The following is a 20,114-nucleotide window of genomic DNA, read 5'->3' as shown; positions in this document are numbered from 1 at the left end:
GTGGTAGGCTTGGGGCATATGTTGTGTGTGTGCGTGGTGGGCTGGGAGCCCGTGCCGTGTGGGTGGTGGGCTCAGAGCCTGTGTCATATGTACGTGTGGTGGGCTCGGAGCCTGTGTCATATGTACGTGTGGTGGGCTCTGAGCCTGTGCTTTGCGTGTGTGTGGTAGGCTCGGGGCATATGTTGTGCATGTGTGTGGTGGGCTTGGAGCCTGTGTTCTGTGGGTGGTGGGCTCAGAGCCTGTGTCATGTGTGCGTGGGCCGCTTAGTTGGTGTGGGCTGGGACTGTCTGTGAGGGACAGAGTTGAAGAGAACCTCAGGAGGCTTACCCTGAGTTACAGCCTGGGCCAGATGGTGGTTTCACACACCTGCAGCTGGGCGGGGAGAAGGGCACCTCTTTCTAATCTAGGTGTTAAATGGGGAGGAACACAGAAGGAAGAAGTCCAGGCCTGCCCTTTTCTGACAAGTGGCTTCTCTGTGGACTGAAAGGAATAGTGTGTGAGGGTCATAACTGATGCCTGAACTAGTGGCACCCCCACTAAGAGTCACATTTGTCATCAGTCTGGAGGCCCCACAAAACTGGGCATGAGAGACTGGGTCCTGTGTGTCTCTAGGCTCCTTTCTCCGCTTTCAAGCAGGCTAGCTTTTCTTTCACTTCTTTTGGCCTCATATTTGCGTATCGATTCTCGTAATCGTATGAAAGCAAGATGTGACGTTTTTTACCCCCATTGAAAGATGTTTCTTCTCTCTCATCTCTCGCCTGGTCTTGTCATATGATTCGGGGTGTTGGTGGGGCAGGAGGCTGGACAGGAAGTGGTAACTTGTCTACATTTCACCACACGTGTGCACTGGAAATATGTGACTTCTTGGAAGCCTGCTCTGACCTCCCTCTTACTTGCACGGCTTGTCACTCTCTACCTGACCTGTATCCATGATGGGGCTCTTTCAGCCTGCCTCTCCTTAATATTTTACTTTTTGGCTGATTATAGAAGTTACATGTAGGCGAGAAATTAGAATAGCTTAGGAGAGAAAATAGGGAAGTCCAGAAAAATATAAAGAAGAAAAGAGCCATTCACTCCCTCTGCCCATGGGACCATCTAGAGACATACGGTGTCTCTTTTCCAAATGATAACTGGCTGCACATGTGTTTATACATTTGAGCTTTGGGTGTGTGTATGGTTTTTTTTTTTTTTTTTTTGGCATAGGCAGAGGAAATCAAACCTGGGTCTCTTGACATGGCAGGCAAAAATGCTACCACTGAGCCACCATTGCACCACCTGTATGTATGCTTTCGTACCCTGCTTTTTACATGCACACTGTAAGAGTATTATCCTCTTACATTTTTTAGGTGATGACTTTCTGTTGCCTGGGTATACTGTAAGTGGCTAAATCTTTCACCTACTGAGGATTTTTCCCTTATCTGTAAGTTGTGCTGTGGTTGGTACTTTGTCCATAGGCCATTACTCGTTCAGGAGTGTGGGTGCATGCAAGTCTTAGGATCCACTTGCTGGCCCACACTGTTGGGGCTGCTGTGTGTGAGCAGGTGACCGACGGAGCTTCCAGCTTGGGACCCTCTTGGGCTGAAATGCTTCGTGATGTGGTGATCAAAAAACTGTGCCTGTTTCCAAATAAAGATGGAAAGAGGCACGGTTCCTATCCCAGGATAGGCCATCTCCCACACAGTGAAGTCCCACACAGTGGGGTGTATGATACATTCCCCTTTTGTGACCTGTCCATGGCCTTTGTTCATTTATTCTTTGGGACCTTGTGTTTCTTAATTGTTTGTGTGTATCACGATTTAGGATGTTTTATCCTTTACCAAGTGTGCTCCTCATGGCTCAGCCAGTCTTACAGGCGAGAAATACGGAGGACTTGCTTACACCGGCAGAAACCAATTAGGAAAGATCTCATTCATGATAATAAAAAAAAAAAAAAAACCCAAGTTTAGCAGTAACAACCCAGATGTTTAAATGTGCAGTTTCAATGTGAGGAAAGTTATAAAACTTGAAAGACATAATAGAAAATGCAAGAAATTGTAAAGATACATTGTTTCCATATATAAAGATGTAAATTTCCCCAAAATTAATCTGTAAATTTATTAAATCCCAATTAAAATTCCAACTTCTCTTTTTGAAATGAAATTTGAGACGATGGCTCTAAATTTATCTGAAAAAGAAAATCTGGAGGAAGAAAACCTCTTTGAGCCTTCCCTTCTAGGTAGCAAAGCATGTCATAAAACTCATCATTCACCTTGTGGTCTTCGTGCAAGAGGCAAAAGTACCTGAGTGGAAAGGCAAAGAGAGTCTGGGAAGGGGTAAAAACCTCGGGGGTTCAGTGTGTGCATTTCAGAGTAGGGCAAAGGGTAGACCCATCAAGAAAGGGGGCTGGGACAGTTGTCTCTCTATTTGAAAAGGAATTAGAACAGCAACAAACAAGGGATAAAAAGATTGCCACTGTAAAGAGCTAACTGTAAGAGAGCTAGAAAAGTATATTAGGAAAATACAATGTCTAAGCCTGCCAGGGCTGTGATCACAAATATCGCAAACTGGTTTGGCCTAAACAACTGTCCCAGCCCCCTTTCTTGATCATAAGGCTGGAGAAGTCAAAATCTAGATAACAGTAGAGTCTTGCTCTCCTCCTGAAGACCGAGGGCTTCTCTCACTAGCTGTTGGAATCCTTGGGAACATTCCGTGACTTTCCTGGCTTGTGACCCTGTCTTCTCCCTTCTCTCCTGGGTTCCTCCTGACGTCATTCTATGATTCCAGTTTGATTCCAGCCTTCTAAGGCTTCCGAGAATTGGGATTAAGTTGCACCCACATCTTAAGTGAAAGTAACATCTTCAGGAGATCCTATTTGTAACGGGTTCACACCCACAAAAACATGGATTAAGGATAAGAATTTTTTTTTCTGGGGTTGCCAGCTTAATCTACCACAGTAGAATAATAATTAATCTGAGGAGTCCTAAAGGAAAAGGCTGATAGATAAAAACCTCAAAAAATTAAAAACTTATGCCTGACAAAATTCCATAAACAAAGGTAAAAAACCAACGCTGTCGATTGGGAGGAGATATTAGCCATGTCTTAACACAGTGCATTGATATTAGTGCATTGAACGTGTCTAAACACGTTCCTATAAAAGCACAAAAACAAGATGGATCAGTAGAAAAACAGGCAAAGATGCGATCAGCTGGTTCCTGGAAGTAGGCAGAGGCACAGGACAAGATGGCCACCTCACTAATAATCAGGCTCAGACCAATTAAAATAATTTTTAAAACTTTGTTTCGCCCATCAGCAAACATGCACACAGACTGCTAATATCACATGCTGATTAGAGTGCTGGGGAAGTGACCCTCTCGGACTCTGTTGTTGGGAGAATGAAGTAATGAGTCCTTTTTGGAAGGTGATTTTGTACTGTGGAAACATCAAAGGAACTTGCTTTCCAATAGAGCATTTCCTCGGTATCTTTCATAAAGAAGTACTTGCACATATGCATAAAGATCTATGTAAAGGAATAGTCATCGCTCTATTATTAAGGAGTATTCATTGCTCTGTTGTGTTTCTTCTAATTTTACTAGATTTTTTTTTGAATTACAAAACCTGTACACACTCATTGTAATGCATGCAAAGACGTAAAGACAATGTTTACCTCCCCATTCCTCATTTAAGCCCTTATCTTTGTGGAAATCCCCGTTTGCAGTTGGTCTAAGTCCTTTCATAGTTTCTTCTTGTCCACACGAGCACGTGTATGTGAAGGGGTTGTTGGGTATTTTTAATAAAAATAGGACCTGGCTCCACCCCTTACTCTGCTGTTTGCTCTTTTTCCTATGCACTCGTTAAGTCACTGTATATAAATTTGATTTTTAAATATACATTTGCAAAGGTTTTAAAAATTTTTTATTGTGAAATATAACGTATAAAAAAATGGAAAAGGAATAATTTTCAAAGTACTCTTCAACAAGTAGTTACAGAACAGACTTCAGAGTTTGTCTGAAATCCTATTCTACTATTTCAGATTTTTCCTTCTAGCTGCTCCAAAATACTGGAAGCTAGCAGGAGTACTATATAGTGACTCAGCAGTCATACTCATTTGTTAAATACTATTTTCTTTGTTATGCCTTCTTCTCCCTATCTGTAGGGATCTTTAGGAAATGTCTGTTTTAACTCTTTAATGTTGAGAAGGAGTGTCAGCACTACAAGATAGGGAGATATATTAGTTGATAATCTTGGAGAGGCTGATCTCTCTCGGTTTCAGGATGTATTTGACCCAGGAACCCTCTGAGAATTATATGTTCCAGGAAGGCATACCTAGTGCATGAGACCTATATAGAGTCTCAGTTCGAGCCCTAGGTATTTTAAGAGTCAACAGGAGTGATGTTGGTTGGAGGTTAGCAAACCATGGCAGTTAGCGCTAACTGACACTTGCATAAAAGCAGCCTCCAGAACAGCTTTTTGACTCCATTTGATCTCTCTTGTCACTGATGCGTTAGTTTATTACACTTCTTTTCTCCCTTTTGGTCAGGAAGGCATCAGTCCCTTGGTGCCTGGGCCAGAGTCCATCTGCATAATTTTTTTAGTAAGCATTATTTCTTTTTCAGAAAATTGGAAAACCCTAAATATCGTATCAACAAACAAGTAGCTAAGTAAATTATGTTTCATTAACACCTTGGAAAACTGTTTTACTATTAAAAATAATGGATTACTCTCCGTGACCTGACATGGAAAAATTTCTGAGACTCATTATTAGGGGAAAAAGTAAGCTGCAGTGTGGAGAGGAAGGAAGCGGAAGATAGGATTCTGTGTCTGTATGCATGGACACGTGGAATGGGGCTCGGGCCACTGCCAGGACAGTGCTCCCACCAGGGGCTGGGCAGGGGCCGCACTGGGAAAGGGAGCCTCTAGCCACCCGATTGGGACTCTAGACTAGAATCTGTTCACCTATGGCTGGGATCCCAAAGGCTGGAGATTTGCTTTTGACTCCAGAGCAGGCGTGCCTCCTGCCCACAGAGCAGACTCCCTTCCATCGTGTCCACTTTAACGGCCTCACCTTAGCACTGCTTCGTGGGCGCCCCCAGCTTCGCCCTTTGCCACAGCATTTGGGCAGTTGAAGTGGGGGCAGCCTCAGGGCGTTGGCCTAGAACACTGCTTTTTTGCTGGTTTTCATTCTTACCTTTTCTTGTTAACCCTGTGGGATGTGGCCAGCTCTGAACCCCCCACCACCATGGGGGCGTTGAACCCTTTTGTCCAGGACTGTGTTCGCCAGTGTGTAATGGCTCTGACAGGTGCTGTTTGGGCAGAGCCAGGAAATAGCTTGTTAGTAGCTGGTCTCCCAAAGCTGCTTGTGTAGTATAGTGAAAACAGCTTCCTTTGAGGTTATGGGCCACACAGCTTATGTGCGCAGCTCCAGGTGTGAGGGTGTGGGCTGGAGGGCGGCATCCCAGAGCTGGGAATGGCAGCTCTTAGGCAAATGGTGACTTCACATGTGATTCTTCTTTTTGCACAGACGCCTCGAAAGCATCTCCGGCGGGGACCACCTAGCCTGCAGATTAGAGCCCCCAATAAAGACTGGAAACTTGGGTGGCAGGGAGATGCCAAGCAGGAGACAGGAGAACCAGCTCCTGCTCGCCAGGAAGAAAATGCACAGACAACTGTGATTAGGTACAGAAAACACCAGAAGGGGGCTGGATGTGTGGTAGCCCTGGGGCCAGTCCGATTTGGTGTTTTTCTTTTTCTGAAAAACAAAGACAAAAATAACCAGCACGGTGTTTACAATACGCTTTCCATTTGATCAGACACCATGAGCACTGCACTCCAGCTTGAGGAATCTTTACTTGATCACCAAATCAAAGTTAAAAAGCTGGAGGTCAGAGCTGAACTGAGCCTAGGACCTGCCTGCCTGGGAAATCCAGGACCAGGGTAACAGCAGTGTTTTAATTGGCAGGGGAGCTATGTGTCTGTCAGCATGGGAGTGGGGAGTCATGTGGAGGAAAGGAACCAGCTCTGTTTGCTTTGGGCCTTGCCCTGGGTGGACAGGTGAGCTTGGGGAGCCCAGAAGCTCCCTGCCTGGGCTTTTCTTTATTGAGCCTTTTCTGGAAAGACAGAGGAATGGAACCCAGAGCCTTGTGGCTGTCACCTGTCGGCTTGTTGATATCTGTGTGTGGGCTGTATGGCCTTCAGGCTGCTGGGGTCAGGCGTTGTTCTCAGTCAGGTGTTGATGCTGTGTAAGATGGGGCTCACCTCCAAAATTGATGGCAGCGTGTTCTTTGCACCTGACCTCCGACTGTCCACAGCCTTGTACTGCGTTTACTACCTGGTGCACATATCCAGTGAACATCGCATGTCCCTGGGGATTCTGAGGCAGGATAAGTGTCTAAGGTGTGAGGGTGTGGGCACCCTGGTTGGCCAAGGGGACAACAATGGGATGCCTATAGGAAGGCACCCTGGCCTGTCCCTGCAGATGGGGCATGGTGAGCCTCTTCAGACAAACCCCCCACTGTTGGATCTTGGCTCATTCCTCCATCCAAGAAAGGACCAGTCCTGCCAGCAGTAATCTTTGGGGACCCGCTGAAATAGACACTTTGGTTCTGGGCTTCTAAACCCAGAGCACTTTTATCTTGTCACCTCTTGTCAGGACAGGGTCCCCACCCTGGCCCAGGCCTGAGTGGACACTCAGCTTCCACTCAGGGCTGGGAGCCATCCTGGCCTGAGGCCTGTTGGTTCCTCACAATTCCGCCTTTGAATTGGGGGCTTGCTGAGGCCTGTGGGGGGCAGCGAGGGGTGGCCTGTAGGCAGCCTGATCTGTCTCAACTCTGGCCAGGGGCCTGCTTGTCATGTGACACAACAGCAGCACTATCTCCGAAAGTCCCTGGGGATCGTTGTTGGGCCCCCAGGCTGCAGTGCACCAGCGAGACACTGCGCAGGAGCCAGCACAGGGATGAGTGGGAGGCAGCGCAGGGGACAGGCCCAGCGGGTCCCCCGTTCCCAGGCAGTCACCACCTGTCTGACGAGAAATATGGGTGCAGAGCTGTCTGCTCTAACCACATGGCACCGCAGCAGGGGCCTGAGCCAGGCCGCTGTGGTGAGGAGTAGTTTCACGAAACAAAATCCTTGACCTGGAGAGCAGACTTTGAGGAGATAGAATCTGAGTCTGTTAAACCATGAAGATATGATCAGAAGAAGCATGGAATTGCTCACCAAGTCCAGAAAATAAGTGCACTTTGGAACTTGTATCGACTTTAGGATGAATTCGAGGAGGTTTATTTTTAGAGTAAAAGAGCATTTTTAAATCAGTCTGTAAGATTTAGCCCATTTGTTATCCCCATCATCTGCTGTCCATAGATGTAGGAGTTAACTGCCTCCTTGCAGGTTGTCAAGAGAATGTTTGGTGTGTGACCACCACTGTGAGGATGGGTGGGGAATGCTGCTTCCCCAGATTTTGGTCTGCTGACCGTTGAGAGGAACAGGGCCTGGAAAAGGAGCCTAGTGTGTCTGCCTGGTGGCTGGGCATCGTGTGCACTGGGCCATCTGGCCTCTGCGCTTTCTCTCTCATTCTCATGTGGTCCGGTTTAGGTGATGAGTCACATGGTTGTTGGACTTAGAGGCCCCCAGTCCTAGCACATATTTCTCGTTCCACTGGCAGCACAAACTCATCTCAGTTTTTAGGAAAGATGGCAGAGCAGGAAGCTCCAGGACTTAATCCCTCACCAAAACGACTGTTGAACTGGCAGTGACTGTCTAAATCCACCATTTTTAATGGAGTCCAGTGGAACACTGTACAGCATCCAGGGAAGAGCTGGAGTCAAAGGCTGGTAAATTGCGGTAAATATCAATGAGTTTCAGCCTCCATACGGTGGCTGCCACCCTCATCCCCCACCTGTGGCGGGCAGCACTGGGGGCTGCAGCCTGGGTTCCTGGGGCATCTCACCAAGGCCAGGGCAGGCTGTAAAGACCTAGACCTCCAAAATCCAAGAGTGTGAGGTCTGATTGTCAATCACTGCTTTTGATCCTCTACTTCAGATTGATTGGGGGCTGGGCTGAGGGAAGCCATTGTTTTGTCCTCTTCCGGCAAAGCAGCAGAGGAGTCTTAAAGAGAAAGTACTTTTTTCCTCCCTCTTTTCTGTCTTCATCCCCCATAAGTGAACAGTTCTAGATGTTTTCAACAGCAGTGTGAACAGACAGAAGAAAGGTCAGAAAACTTGAAGACAGAACTACTGAAATGATCCAGTGTGAGCTGCAGAAAGAAAAGGTAATGGCGAGAACCGAACACAGCCTGAGGAGCTTTTGTGGGACACAGCAGGCAAACCAGCATATGCGTTGCTGGAGTCCCAGGAGGATGAGAAAAAAGAGGGCAGAAAAATAAGTTGAAGAAATAATGGCCCAAAACTCCTCAAATCTGATGAAAGACATGATTAGATACATCCAGGAAGCTCAAGGACCGCCAAGCAGGACAGACTCTAAGATATCTATACGAAAACGCATTAGGGTGAAACTGTCAAAATCAAAAGACAAAGAGAGGGATTTGAAAGCAGCAAGAGAAAAGCAACTTGTCACATTCAAGGGATCCCCCCAAATATTGGAAGCCATGGAGGCCAGAAGACAGTGGGATGACATGAAGTCCTTAGAGAAATAGCTGTCAAACAGTAATTCTGTATCTGGCAAAATTATCTTTCAAAAATGAGGGAGAAATTACGGCATTTGCAGGTGAAGAAAAGCTGACAGAGTTCACTACTAGAAGACCTACCTTAGAGGAAATGCTAAAAGCAGTCCTTTGGGCTGAAATAAAAGGCCACTAGTCTGGTCTTTTAAAGCCAGAAGAAGAAATAAAGAACATTAATAAAGGAAACTAAATAGGTAAATGTTAAGTCCTGTATTATTGTATTTTTTATTTGAAACTGTGTTTCTGTCCCCATGTGAATTAACAGGCAAATGAGTACAATAGCCTTTAAAATTTATGTTAATGGGTATACAAGTATGAAGACATAAGCTGAGTCAACAACAACATAGTTGGGAGGTGACCAAGACATAAAAGAGTAGTGGTTGCTGTTGTTTGAACTAGGTTGTTACTAGTTTAAGATGGTCATTGTATTTATAAAAGCAAGCACTCAGAAAATAACTAAAATATACAGTATATAACTCGGAATGTTTAGTGGTGGAAGACTGAAAGCTTTCCCCTAATATCAGGAACAAGACAAAGATGTCCACTGTCACCACTGGTATTCAACACTGTAGTAGAAATTCTAGCCAGAGCAATCAGGCAAGAGAAATAAAAGGCATCCAAATTGGGAAGGAAGAAGTAAAATTACCCCTATTTGCAGATGACATGGTCCTGTATATGGAAAATCCAAAATAATCCACAAAAAGGTATTAGCAATAATAAATGAATTCAACAAAGTTGCAGGATCAAGATAAACATGTAGGAATCAGTTGGACTTCTATAAAACAGTTATGAGGAATTTGAAAAGGAAATCAAGAAAGCAATTCCATTTTCAATAGCTTGTAAAAAAATAAAATGCCGAGGAATAAATGTAACCAAGGGGTGAAATTCTTGTATATTTAAAACCACAAAACATTGCAGAGAGAACGTAAAGAAAACCTACATAAGTGGAAAGATGTTCCATATTCATGGATTGGCAGACTTAATATTGTTAAGATGTTAGTACTGCCTAAAGTGATCTACAAGTTCAATGTAATCCCCATCAAAATTTCAGAAGTCTTTTTTTTTTTTTGAGGAGTGGAAAAGCTGATCCTTATTCATATGGAATTACAAGGGGCCCAAATAGCCAAACAGTCTTGAAAATGAACGAAGTTGGAAGACTCATGTGCTTATTTCAAGACAGTAAAAGTGCAGAGACCTTAGAGAGAAACACCGTGAGAGAACCAAACAAGGACCCGTACGAGCTGAGAGAAACAAGGAGAGAAGGACTAGCACACATTGTCATGTGCCGTGTTTGACACAGGAACCCCGGGTACTGGCAGCCTTTCTTCAGAGAAAGTATCTTCCGTTTGATGCCTTAATTTGGACATTTTCATGGCCTTGGAACTGTAAATTTGTAATCTAATAAATCTTCATTGAAAAAACTAACCTGTTTCTCATATATTGCATTCCAGCAGCTTTAGTAAACTGAAACAGGGTTTAATATCCAGAATATGTGAAGAACTCTTACTCTCAACAACAAAAAATTACAACCCAATAAAAAAGTGGGCCAAGAATTTAAAGAGTTATTTGTCCAGACAGAAATATTCAAGGGGTCAATAAGTATATGAAAACATGCTCAACATCATTAGCCATTAAGAGAAATACAAGTTAAAACTACAAATGAGGTAGCATTTCACACCATTTCTAGGATGACTACTATTAATAAATAAAACAAACCTGAAAATAATGTTTACAAGGATGCAGAAACAGAAACCCTTTTATATTGGTGGGAATATATCATGGTGCAGCCACTGTGGAAGACAGTTTGGTGGTTCCTCAGAAAGTTGTTAATCATAGAATTACGGTAAGACCAGCAGTTCTGCTGCAAAGCGTACCCAAAAGCATGAAAAGCAGGTCTCAGACAGATAGCTGAACACCAGTGCCCATAGCAATATTGCTCCTGATAACCAAAAAGTGGAAGCAACCCACGTTTCCATCAATGGGTGATGGAGAAACAAACGTGGTCCATCCTTACAAGGGAGTATTACTCAGCCATAAAAGTAGTAAGGTGTGGGCACAGGCTACCACATGGAAGACTTTGGAGAGATCATGTCATGTGAAATAAGCCAGACACAAATGCAGAAGTATTTATGATGTCTGTTATGTGAAATGCTTAGAATTAGGAAATTCTTAAAGACAGAGAGCAGAATGGTGGTTACCAGAGGATGGAAAATGGGAAGGTGTTTCTAAATGAGCATGAGCATGAGCTTAGATTTGGGATCATGAAAATAGTCTGGAGATAGATAGTGGTAAAAGTTACCCAGTTTTTGTACTTCATGTCAAAGATTGTTAACTTAAAATGATTTTTAAAAAAGATTTTAGGTATATTTTATCACAATTTAAAATAACGTAGTTTAAAAAACTGGAAATCTGCTTTGAAGGCCCCTCCCGGGCCTCCACAGTAGTACCTTGTTCCTCCCCCCTCCCCTTCCAGGTGGGCCATCCTCACATCAACAGTACCCCTTCCTGGACCGCATGGTGTGGGGTGCCTTAAGACCCAGGTTGTTTCCCATGTGTGTCAGCCTGGCATCTCAGCTTGGAGGGAACCCCAGGGGTATCGGCCTACCTCGAGGGGTTGGCACTCGGCACACAGTGCTGAGTGTGGGATGGGGCATGGAGCATGCAACTGCTTGCCTCTCCCTGATGGTTTTTTCCCTTTCTCCCTGAAGCTGGAGGGGAGCAGTGATCGAACCAGAGCGGGGCACTCAGCTTCCTTCCAGAAGAGCAGAGGCCTCCACCAAGCATATATACCCAGAAGCCAGGACTCAGAAAGTTCCAGGTAAGGCTGCACCCCAGGCTCTTGGGCCCCCCTGGCTCCGTGGTGGAGATGTGGCCTGAGGAGGCCCAGGAGTGCTGAGTGTCTGCTTTTCCTCTGAGTTGCTGATGATCCTTCTGTGTTCTTGGCTGTCCAAACTCCCAAATTCGTGTTCGTGTTTTGAACGCTGGTGAAGGGGTGTGGTTCTCGTGGCCTGTTAGCCAGTACTTGGCCCTGTGGTGGAAGGGCACGTGGCTGTGTGTGTTTGGAGAGGCTGGACTTCCCTGCCTGGCCTGTGGCCGCTGTGCCCCATCGGGACACACAGCTGCTGCTCTTGTGTGCCTCCACCTAGGTCTGGGCCTGCAGGGACCTCTGGTAACTTCCAGGGTCATGCATTTTGGCAGCACTGGCCCAGGGCTCCTGGGGGCCCTTGCCAGCTGCTGTGCTTGGCCTCATTTAGGTCTCTGCCCTTGGTAGAGACAGGCCACCTGAGCCCAGGCCAGCACCTTCCCGAGGTGGTTTGTATCGTGTGGGGGCTCATGCCAGGTGTCCAGGAGGGAGGCAGGTTTAGGGCTTCCCAGAGCCCACCTGGCAGCGTACAGTGCTCCAAGTTGCGTTTTGGGTGCGTGGTCCAAAGTTGCCGACACCATCCACCAGTTCAGAGGGTATTGGGTTTGATGCCGCATACACACGCAGTTTGAATCCACATAGTATGGTGTCTGTACACACAGCCTAGAGAAGACGTCCCACCCATGGTGGGATTCAGGACTTGGTACGTTTGTGCTGCATTTTCTTTTAAACCCATCAGGATTCATTTGACAGAATGGTAATATTTGTGAGTTTAGGGTGTTTTTGTAAAGTTGGACTCGGTGCTTGTCAGTGTCTAATCTCTTTAAATCCAAGCGGAACACACCAGCTCGGGTAGACTTTGCAGCTCTATTTTGTGTCCTTCAGATGCCTTTGCTCCTTGAGTCATCATAGCAGCTGGGCGGGAGGGCTGCCACTGTCCCTTTTATCATTCGAGCTACCATGGCCCAAGACAGGACCTGCTCTGCTCTGGGAGCCTGAGTCTAGCTCTGAAGAGTCCCTGCTGCTGCTGTGTTCCTGTGGCCACTTCTCCCCACTGTAGCACTTCTTGCCCCCTTCTGCCTGGTGGCCTTAGTGGGTGTTCCTCTTTCCCCACGGGGTCCACTTCGCCTGATGGGTGGCCTGGCCACTGGCCTGGGGTCTGTGAACCGGCCTGAGGCCATGCCCCTCATTAACTGGCCCTTCTCCCCACCCCTGATCCCCCACAGCATCACCAAACAAGCGCCAGCAGGCTGTGATCAGCGCCTTCCTCCACGCCTGGAAAGGGTACCGGAAGTTCGCCTGGGGTCATGACGAGCTGAAGCCTCTCTCCAGGTCCTTCAACGAGTGGTTTGGCCTTGGCCTCACGCTAATCGATGCCCTGGACACCATGTGGATTCTGGGTCTGGAGAAAGGTGCCTGTTCCTCTCCTTGGCATGCTGGCCAAGGCTTATATCTGACCGGGCACCCAGCTGGGCCTGGGGGTGTGTGTGCAGCGCCGACCCTGCTGTTTCTGTTGTATGATGCGTGTGTCCTTCTCCGGGGCCCAGAATGGATGTGTTGGTCCGTGCTCTCTTCCTGCATTTCCCATTGTGCCCAGCCACCAGGCGGGAGCTCAGAGCTGCTGTCAGGTCCCTGCTGCTGTGGGTGGACTTGGGGGTAGAACAGTCCCATCAGCCCTTCCGAATCTGCTGTGCAGTGGGGCTGGTGGTGGGAGGGAAATGCACACAGTCTAATCTGTGCCCAGCCTGGCGCCCTGAGTCTTTTCACTGTGTCAGCTTCAGACTGCAGTTTGGCTTTCATTTTTGGGTCATGTGTGCCAGAATCTGTCTTTTTGAATTTTTTTTTGATTAAAGAAGTTGTAAGTGGTTCCATTTAAGGCGAAAGTCTGTGTAATAAAACATCATTCCACCAAATTATGAGGGGTACCACAGCCCAAAAAATGACTTGGACAAGTCCTGCTTGGCGTGTAGAGAGTTTACTGGGGGCTCATGTGAGGTTCTCGTCCCCAGAGGCAGAAGAGACAGCAGTGCCTTGCTGTGATGGTGTGCGCTGATGAGAGGAGAGGCAGGGCTCTATAGTGGGCACGGACAGGGAAGGTGTGGGCGCGCAAGCGTGCATGTGACTACCGGCAAGGGTAACTGCTCCTCGGGGCTTGGCCCTTTGGGCACAGCTTACACAGAGTTAATCCTAAGAAGGTAGTGAAGGAACAGAGCTGAGAGAGCACATGCATGAATGTGCAAAATTGCTGACAAAGTGGGAAGAGTTGGGGGATATTGGAAAACATGAAGATTTTACTGTGTTACTTAGGTTTGCAGAAAATTCATGCATATTAACTCCATGCATTAGCATGGTACATTTGTTACAATTTGTGAACGAATGTTTTTGTAATTGTACTATTAACTATAGTCCGTGGTTTAGCTTAGGGTTCACAACCTGAGATTCCACCCCCCTCTCTGTATTTATCCCTTTTTTGAAGGTCTCCAGTAAGAGGATTGAGACCGCCCCGGGACCGCGCCTTAACTGAGGTAGCCTCAGAGGTCCTGCTCACATGGGTGCACACCCACCGAATGGATTAGATTTAATAACATGAGTTTCTGAGGTCCGTGCAGTTCCAGGCCATTGCACAGGCACAGTATCATTTTGAGGAAATTTCCTTCTATTCCTACTTTTCTAAGTTTTTATGAAGCCGGGGTACTGGATTTTGTCAAATGTTTTTTCTCCTTCATTCTGTTAGTGTGGTGTATTACATTAGTTGATTTTTATATGTTGACCCACCCTTGCAGACCAGGAATAAATCTCACTTTTATCACAGTTCTTTTAATGTGCTGCTGGATTCAGTTTTCTAGTGTTTTGTTGAGGATTTTTGCGTCCATATTCATAAGGGATATTGGTCTGTAATTTTCTTTTCTTGTGGTATCTTTATCTGGCTTTGATATTAGGGTGATGTTGGCCTGGTAGAATGAGTTAATGTTTGTAAAAATTCACCTGTGAGTCTATCTGGTCCTGGGCTTTTATTTGTTGGGAGGTTTTGATTACTCATTCAGTTGTCTTTACTTTGCTATTGTTGTGTTAATATCTTCTGTTTCTTCTTGAGTCAGTGTAAGCAGTTTGTCCATTTCCTCTAGGTTGCTGTTTTTTTGGTGCACAGTTCATATTTTTATAGGGTGGTAGTTTTTAGATTTTACTTATTTTTGTCCTTTTTGTCAGTTTAACTAAAGATTTGTCGATTTTATTGACCTTTTCAAAGAATCGACTTTTGACATTGTTGATTCTGGTTTTTGTTTGTTTGTTTGTTCTCTATTTTATTTACCCCTGCTCTAATCTTTATTTCCTTCCTTTTGCTCACTTTGGATTTAGTTTTTTTCCCCCCTAAGTCCTCCAGTTTTGAGGTTAAGTGTCTGATCTTTCTCTTTCTTAATTAAGCATTTAAAGCTATAAAATTCCTCTCAGCACTGCCTTTGCTGTATCCCGTAACCTTTGGTGTGTTGTGTTTTTTTTTTCGTTTTCATTTATCTCAAAATATTTCCTAACTCCCTTTGTGATTGTTTCTTTGACTATTTGGTTGTCTAAGAGTACATTGCTTCATTTCCTGCGCTAGAATCGTTTGTCCTCCTTGTCAAAGTATTATCTTTAGTTATTTCTTAAGTGAAATTTTAAGCAGCTACATTTAAAAAAGAAACTTTTACTTTTTAAATAATTTTACATTGACAAGACAGTTGTAAAAATAATACAAATGCCATGCAGAGAATTCCAGCATCTCCCCGTCCCCTAGATGCCCAGTCTACCAGTTTTTTTTGCTTTTTTAAAAATTTATTTATTAATTAAAAAAAAATTAACAACAACCAAACTAAAACATTAACATATGATCATTCCGTTCTACATATATAATCAGTAATTCACAATATCACCACATAGTTGCATATTCATCATTTCTTAGAACATTTGCATCAGTCCAGAAAAAGAAATAAAAAGACAACAGAAAAAGAAATAAAACAAAAACAGAAAAAAAAAGATTATACATACCCCTCGCTTTCATTGATCATTAGCATTTCAAACTAAATTTATTTTAACATTTGTTCCCCCTATTATTTATTTTTATACTCGTCTCTTGACAAGGTAGATAAAAGGAGCATCAGACGCAAGGTTTTCACAATCACACAGTCACATTGTGAAAGCTCTATCATTATTCAATCATCATCAAGAAACATGGCTACTGGAACACAGCACTACATTTTCAGGCAGTTCCCTCCAGCCTCTCCATTATGTCTTAGATAACAAGGTGATATCTACTTAATGCATAAGAATAACCTCCACGATGATCTCTCGACTCTGCCCAGTCTACCAGTTTTAACATTTTGGCACATTTGTTGTATCATTCTATCTTTCCTTCTGTCTGTCCACCATCCTGCTGGCTGTCTGCCTATCATCCATTTTCTGAACACTTGAACGTAAGTTGTAGATTTCATGCTCCTTAAACTTGATACTGCCATGCACATTTCCTAAGAACAGGAATATTTATGCAGGTAACCACCCTATGTGCAGTTAACAAGTTCATGAAAATTAATATTGATATAAATCTTTTGGTCTCTATTCTAGTTTTTTCATATGAGCCAAAAATATCCTTTTGAGCCTTTCCCTCTCATTATTAGATCTTGTACAGGACCATGTATTGCCTTTAATTTTCTTTGTTTCCTTAGTTGTTCTTTCTTTCTCTCTCTCTCATTTTCATTTTAACTGTGGAGGCATAAACAACATAAACTTTCCCATCTTAGTCACTCCCAAGCATACCATTCAGTGGGCTTGCTAGGTTTCACTTCTGCGGGTTCCTCACCCCGACTCACTGTGAGAACTCCTTCACCCCTGTGTATTAACTCCTACTCCCCCTGCTCCTTGCCCCTGGAAGCCTGTGCTGTACTTTCCATCGGGATGAATTTTCATAGTCTCTAATATTTCCTTTGTGCTTACCATTGGGCTTAACTTTTATCTTTACACTTTTTTTATTGTGAAATATAACATATATACAAAGAAAAGAAAGAAAAAGCAATAATTTTCAAAGTAAACTTCAACAAGCAGTTACAGATGGGCTGTCATTCTATTACTTCAGATTTTTCCTTCTAGCTCCTCCAAAACATTGGAGGTTAGAAGAAATATCAACATAGTGATTCAGCAGTCATACTCATTTGTTAAATCCCATTTTCTCTGTTGTACCTCCTCCTTCTCCTCTGATCCTTTTCACACTCTGTAGGGATCTTTAGACAATGCCCATTCTGACTTTTTCATGTTGAGAAGGGGTGTTCACACTTATAAAGGATAAGGGGATGTAATTAGTTGATTATCTTGGAGAGGCTAGTCCCTCTGGGTTTCAGAATTTATCTGGCCTATGAACCCTCTGGAAACTATAGGTTCTAGGAAAACAAATTTAGTGCATGAAACTTTTTTATAGAGTTTCAGTTCTAAATTTGACATCTTAAATATAAAACATCCTTGGTTTGATATCAGCTTAACTTGAATAGTATGCTCAAGCTATGTCCCTGTACCCCTATGTCCCTATACCCCTTCATTTCCCCACCTTATGTAGTTCTTGTCATAAATAGACATGAGTTAAAAATCATTCATCGTACCTTTTATTTATTTGCCTTTTAGATACTGTAGGAAGTAAAAAAATGGAGTTGCAAACCAAAAAATATGAGCGTGCAGGCATTTGTATTTTACATCTTCCGTTACCTTACTGGAGAACTTTATTTTGTATGCAGCTTTGGTCTAGGGTCCTTTCCTTTCAGACTACAAACTCTCTTTAGCATCCCTTGTAGGGTTGGTCCAGTGGTGACAAAGCCTTCCAGCTTTTGTTTATCTGGGAATGTCTAAATCTGTCTTCCATTTTTTTTTCCAATTAATAGATTTTATTTTTTAAAACAGTTTTAGATTTACAGAAAAATTGAGCAGATAGTACAGAGCTTCCCATATACTCCCCATCCACCACACACGGTTTCCCCTTTTATCATTATCTTGTATTAGTGATGGTAATATTGTGAACCACTGATTTGTTAAAATTAATGAATTAATATTGATACATTCTTATTAACTAAAGTCTATAATTTACGTTGAAGTTCACTCTCTCTACAGTTCTTTGGGTTTTGTTTTTGTTTTTGTTCTTTTGGCATGGGCAGGCTCTGGAATTGAACTGCGGTCTCTGGCACAGTGGGTGAGAATTCTGGTACTGGGCCAGTGGTGCACCACCCTGTTCTTTGGGTTTTGACAAATGCAAAATGACAAGCATGCACCATTACAGTATCATACAGAATAGTTTCATCACCTAAAAGTCCCCTGTGCCTCACCTGTTTGTCCTTTACCCTTTACCCCCAAACCACAAATCTCTTTTTACTGTTTCTGTAGTTTTGCTTTTTCCAGAATGTCATATAGTTGGAATCATACAGTATGTAACCTTTTTAGACTGGCGTCGTTACATAGACATAGGAATTTAATGTTCCTCCATGGCTTAATAGCTCATTTCTATTTATAGCCAAATAACATTTCTGTTGTATGGACGTGTAATAGTTTATTTATCCATTTACCTATTGAAGAAAATCTTGACTCTTCCCAGTTTCGGAATAAACCTGCTACAAACACTCATTTGCAGTTTTTTTTTTTTTTTAGTTATTTATTTTTTATTGATAATATATATTCATATCCCATGTAATCATCCAAAGTAGACTGTCACAATATTATCATGTAGGTGTGTATTTATCATCATAATTGACTTTAAAAAAATTGTTTTAAACTTTTTTATTGTATAGTATAGTGTATATGCAAAGCAAAGAAATAGAAAGCAGTATTTTCAAAGCACTCTTCAACAAGTAGTTACAGAACAGATCCCAGAGTTTGTCATGGGCTACCATGCCATCCTCTCAGAGTTTTCCTTCTGACTGCTCCAGAATATAGGAGGCTGGAAGGCTTAAATATTTTTTATTGCCACAATCGACTTTTTTTTTTTTTTTGAAAAATAACATATATACAAAAAAGCAATACATTTCAAAGGACATCGCAACGATTAGTTGTAGAACAGCCTTCAGAGTTTGGTATGGGTTGCAGTTCCACAATTTTAGGTTTTTACTCCTAGGTACTCTGAGATACCAGAGACTAAAAGATTACATTATCAGTGTAATGATTGAACAATCATAGTCGTTTGTTAACCCTGTCTTCTCAGTATAATTCTACCATCACCTGTGATCTTTTTTCTACTCTTTAGGGATATTTGGGTCTCCTCCATTTTTGGGAGATAATTTTGCTGGATATAGAATTCTTGGTTGGCAGCTTTTTTCTTTCAGCTCTTTAAATGTGGCATCCTTCTGCCTTCCTTGCCTCCATGGTTTCTGATGAGAAATCAGCACTTAATCTAACTGAGCCTGTTGTACATTATACATTTCTCCTGTTGTGCCTTTTAGAATTTTCTCCTTTTTAGTGTTTGACAGTTTGATTAGAATATATTGTGATGTGAGTGTTTGGGTTTGTCCTTGTTTGAAGTTTTTTGAGCATCTTGGATGTGTAAATTCATATATTTTGTTAGGTTGGGGAAATTTCCAGCTGTTATTTCATTTATTTTCGTTGTTAAAACCTGGACATTCTGATATTTTAATGTTTTATCACTGGAGCAGACTCTAAGACTTCTTCTCTTTCTGAAGCTTGCGTCCAGCTGGCCTTATGAAAGATGTCCTTGAGTGCCAGGAGTTCATAAAGAAGAAAAAAGAAAAGAAACAGCTTTACCTGTCTTTGTGCACTTACCTATGGGAGTGCTTTCCCTCGGGGCTTATCCATACAGTGAGTTTAGAGAATAGCTTGAGGCAAAAGCGTAAGATCCTCTATACATGCATGTTTTCCTGAGCATACACGCATGGCTCTAAGAAGTTCCCCATTTACATACATCCCAATTTCCCCTCTTCCCTAGGAAATAGTATTTCTTCGTGGTCTTGAGCACTGCATTGTATGTCCCACAGTCAGCAACCCTTTGTCCCAGGCCCTGCCATCTGCCTGCTTTCCCACAGCTCTGTGAGCCACCTTCTCCCCACTGGGCAAATTCCAGGACTGCGGGCCTGTTCCCAGTATGCTGGGTCAGTCTTGCCACCACCAGAAATTGACCTCTAGGACATGCACAGGGCTACCCTCCTCCCTCTGAGACTGGTCCAGGGTCCTGCACTGGCAGCATGGGCCAGCTCTGCCAAACTGGTGAGGGGTGGCATGTAGCCAGCCAGGGTGCCAGCAGAGCCCACCTTTCTCTGTTTTGATTTTTATTAGAGCATTTGTAGGTTTACAGAAAACTCATGCAGAAGATACAGAGTTCCCATATACTCTCCCCAATTATTTAGTTTGCATGTGTGATATCTTTGTAACAGTTGGTTGAACAATATTGTCATAATTATACTGTTAACTATAATCCGTGGTTTATATTGGGGTTCACTGTTTGTGTTGTGCAATTCTACAGTTTCTTAAAATTTTTTATTATAGTAACATATACACAACTTTAAAGTTCCCCTTTTAACCACATTCAGACATAAATTCAGGGTGTTAATTACATTCCCAGTTTTATGCTGCCATCACCACCATCAC

The 20,114-nt window shown here is 43.4% G+C and overlaps 1 protein-coding gene across 3 annotated transcripts in view; it reads left to right on the top strand.

Moving 5' to 3' along the window:
* The window catches only part of MAN1B1 (mannosidase alpha class 1B member 1), a 45,706-nt gene that overhangs the window by 2,922 nt on the left and 22,670 nt on the right, over positions 1 to 20,114 (top strand). For 2 of the 3 annotated variants that reach the window (XM_077148957.1, XM_077148955.1), the window contains exons 4-6: positions 5,498 to 5,652; positions 11,359 to 11,468; positions 12,740 to 12,925. In XM_077148957.1, the coding sequence (XP_077005072.1) occupies positions 5,498 to 5,652; positions 11,359 to 11,468; positions 12,740 to 12,925 (451 nt within the window). The remainder of the gene's footprint in view (positions 1 to 5,497; positions 5,653 to 11,358; positions 11,469 to 12,739; positions 12,926 to 20,114) is intronic. The other variant, XM_077148956.1, reaches the window with a different exon arrangement.

Source organism: Tamandua tetradactyla, chromosome 2, assembly GCF_023851605.1.
Source record: "Tamandua tetradactyla isolate mTamTet1 chromosome 2, mTamTet1.pri, whole genome shotgun sequence".
Classification (NCBI taxonomy): Eukaryota; Metazoa; Chordata; class Mammalia; order Pilosa; family Myrmecophagidae; genus Tamandua; species Tamandua tetradactyla.
The sequence above is the reverse complement of the archived record's forward strand: the minus strand, read 5'-3'. Positions and strand labels throughout refer to the sequence as shown.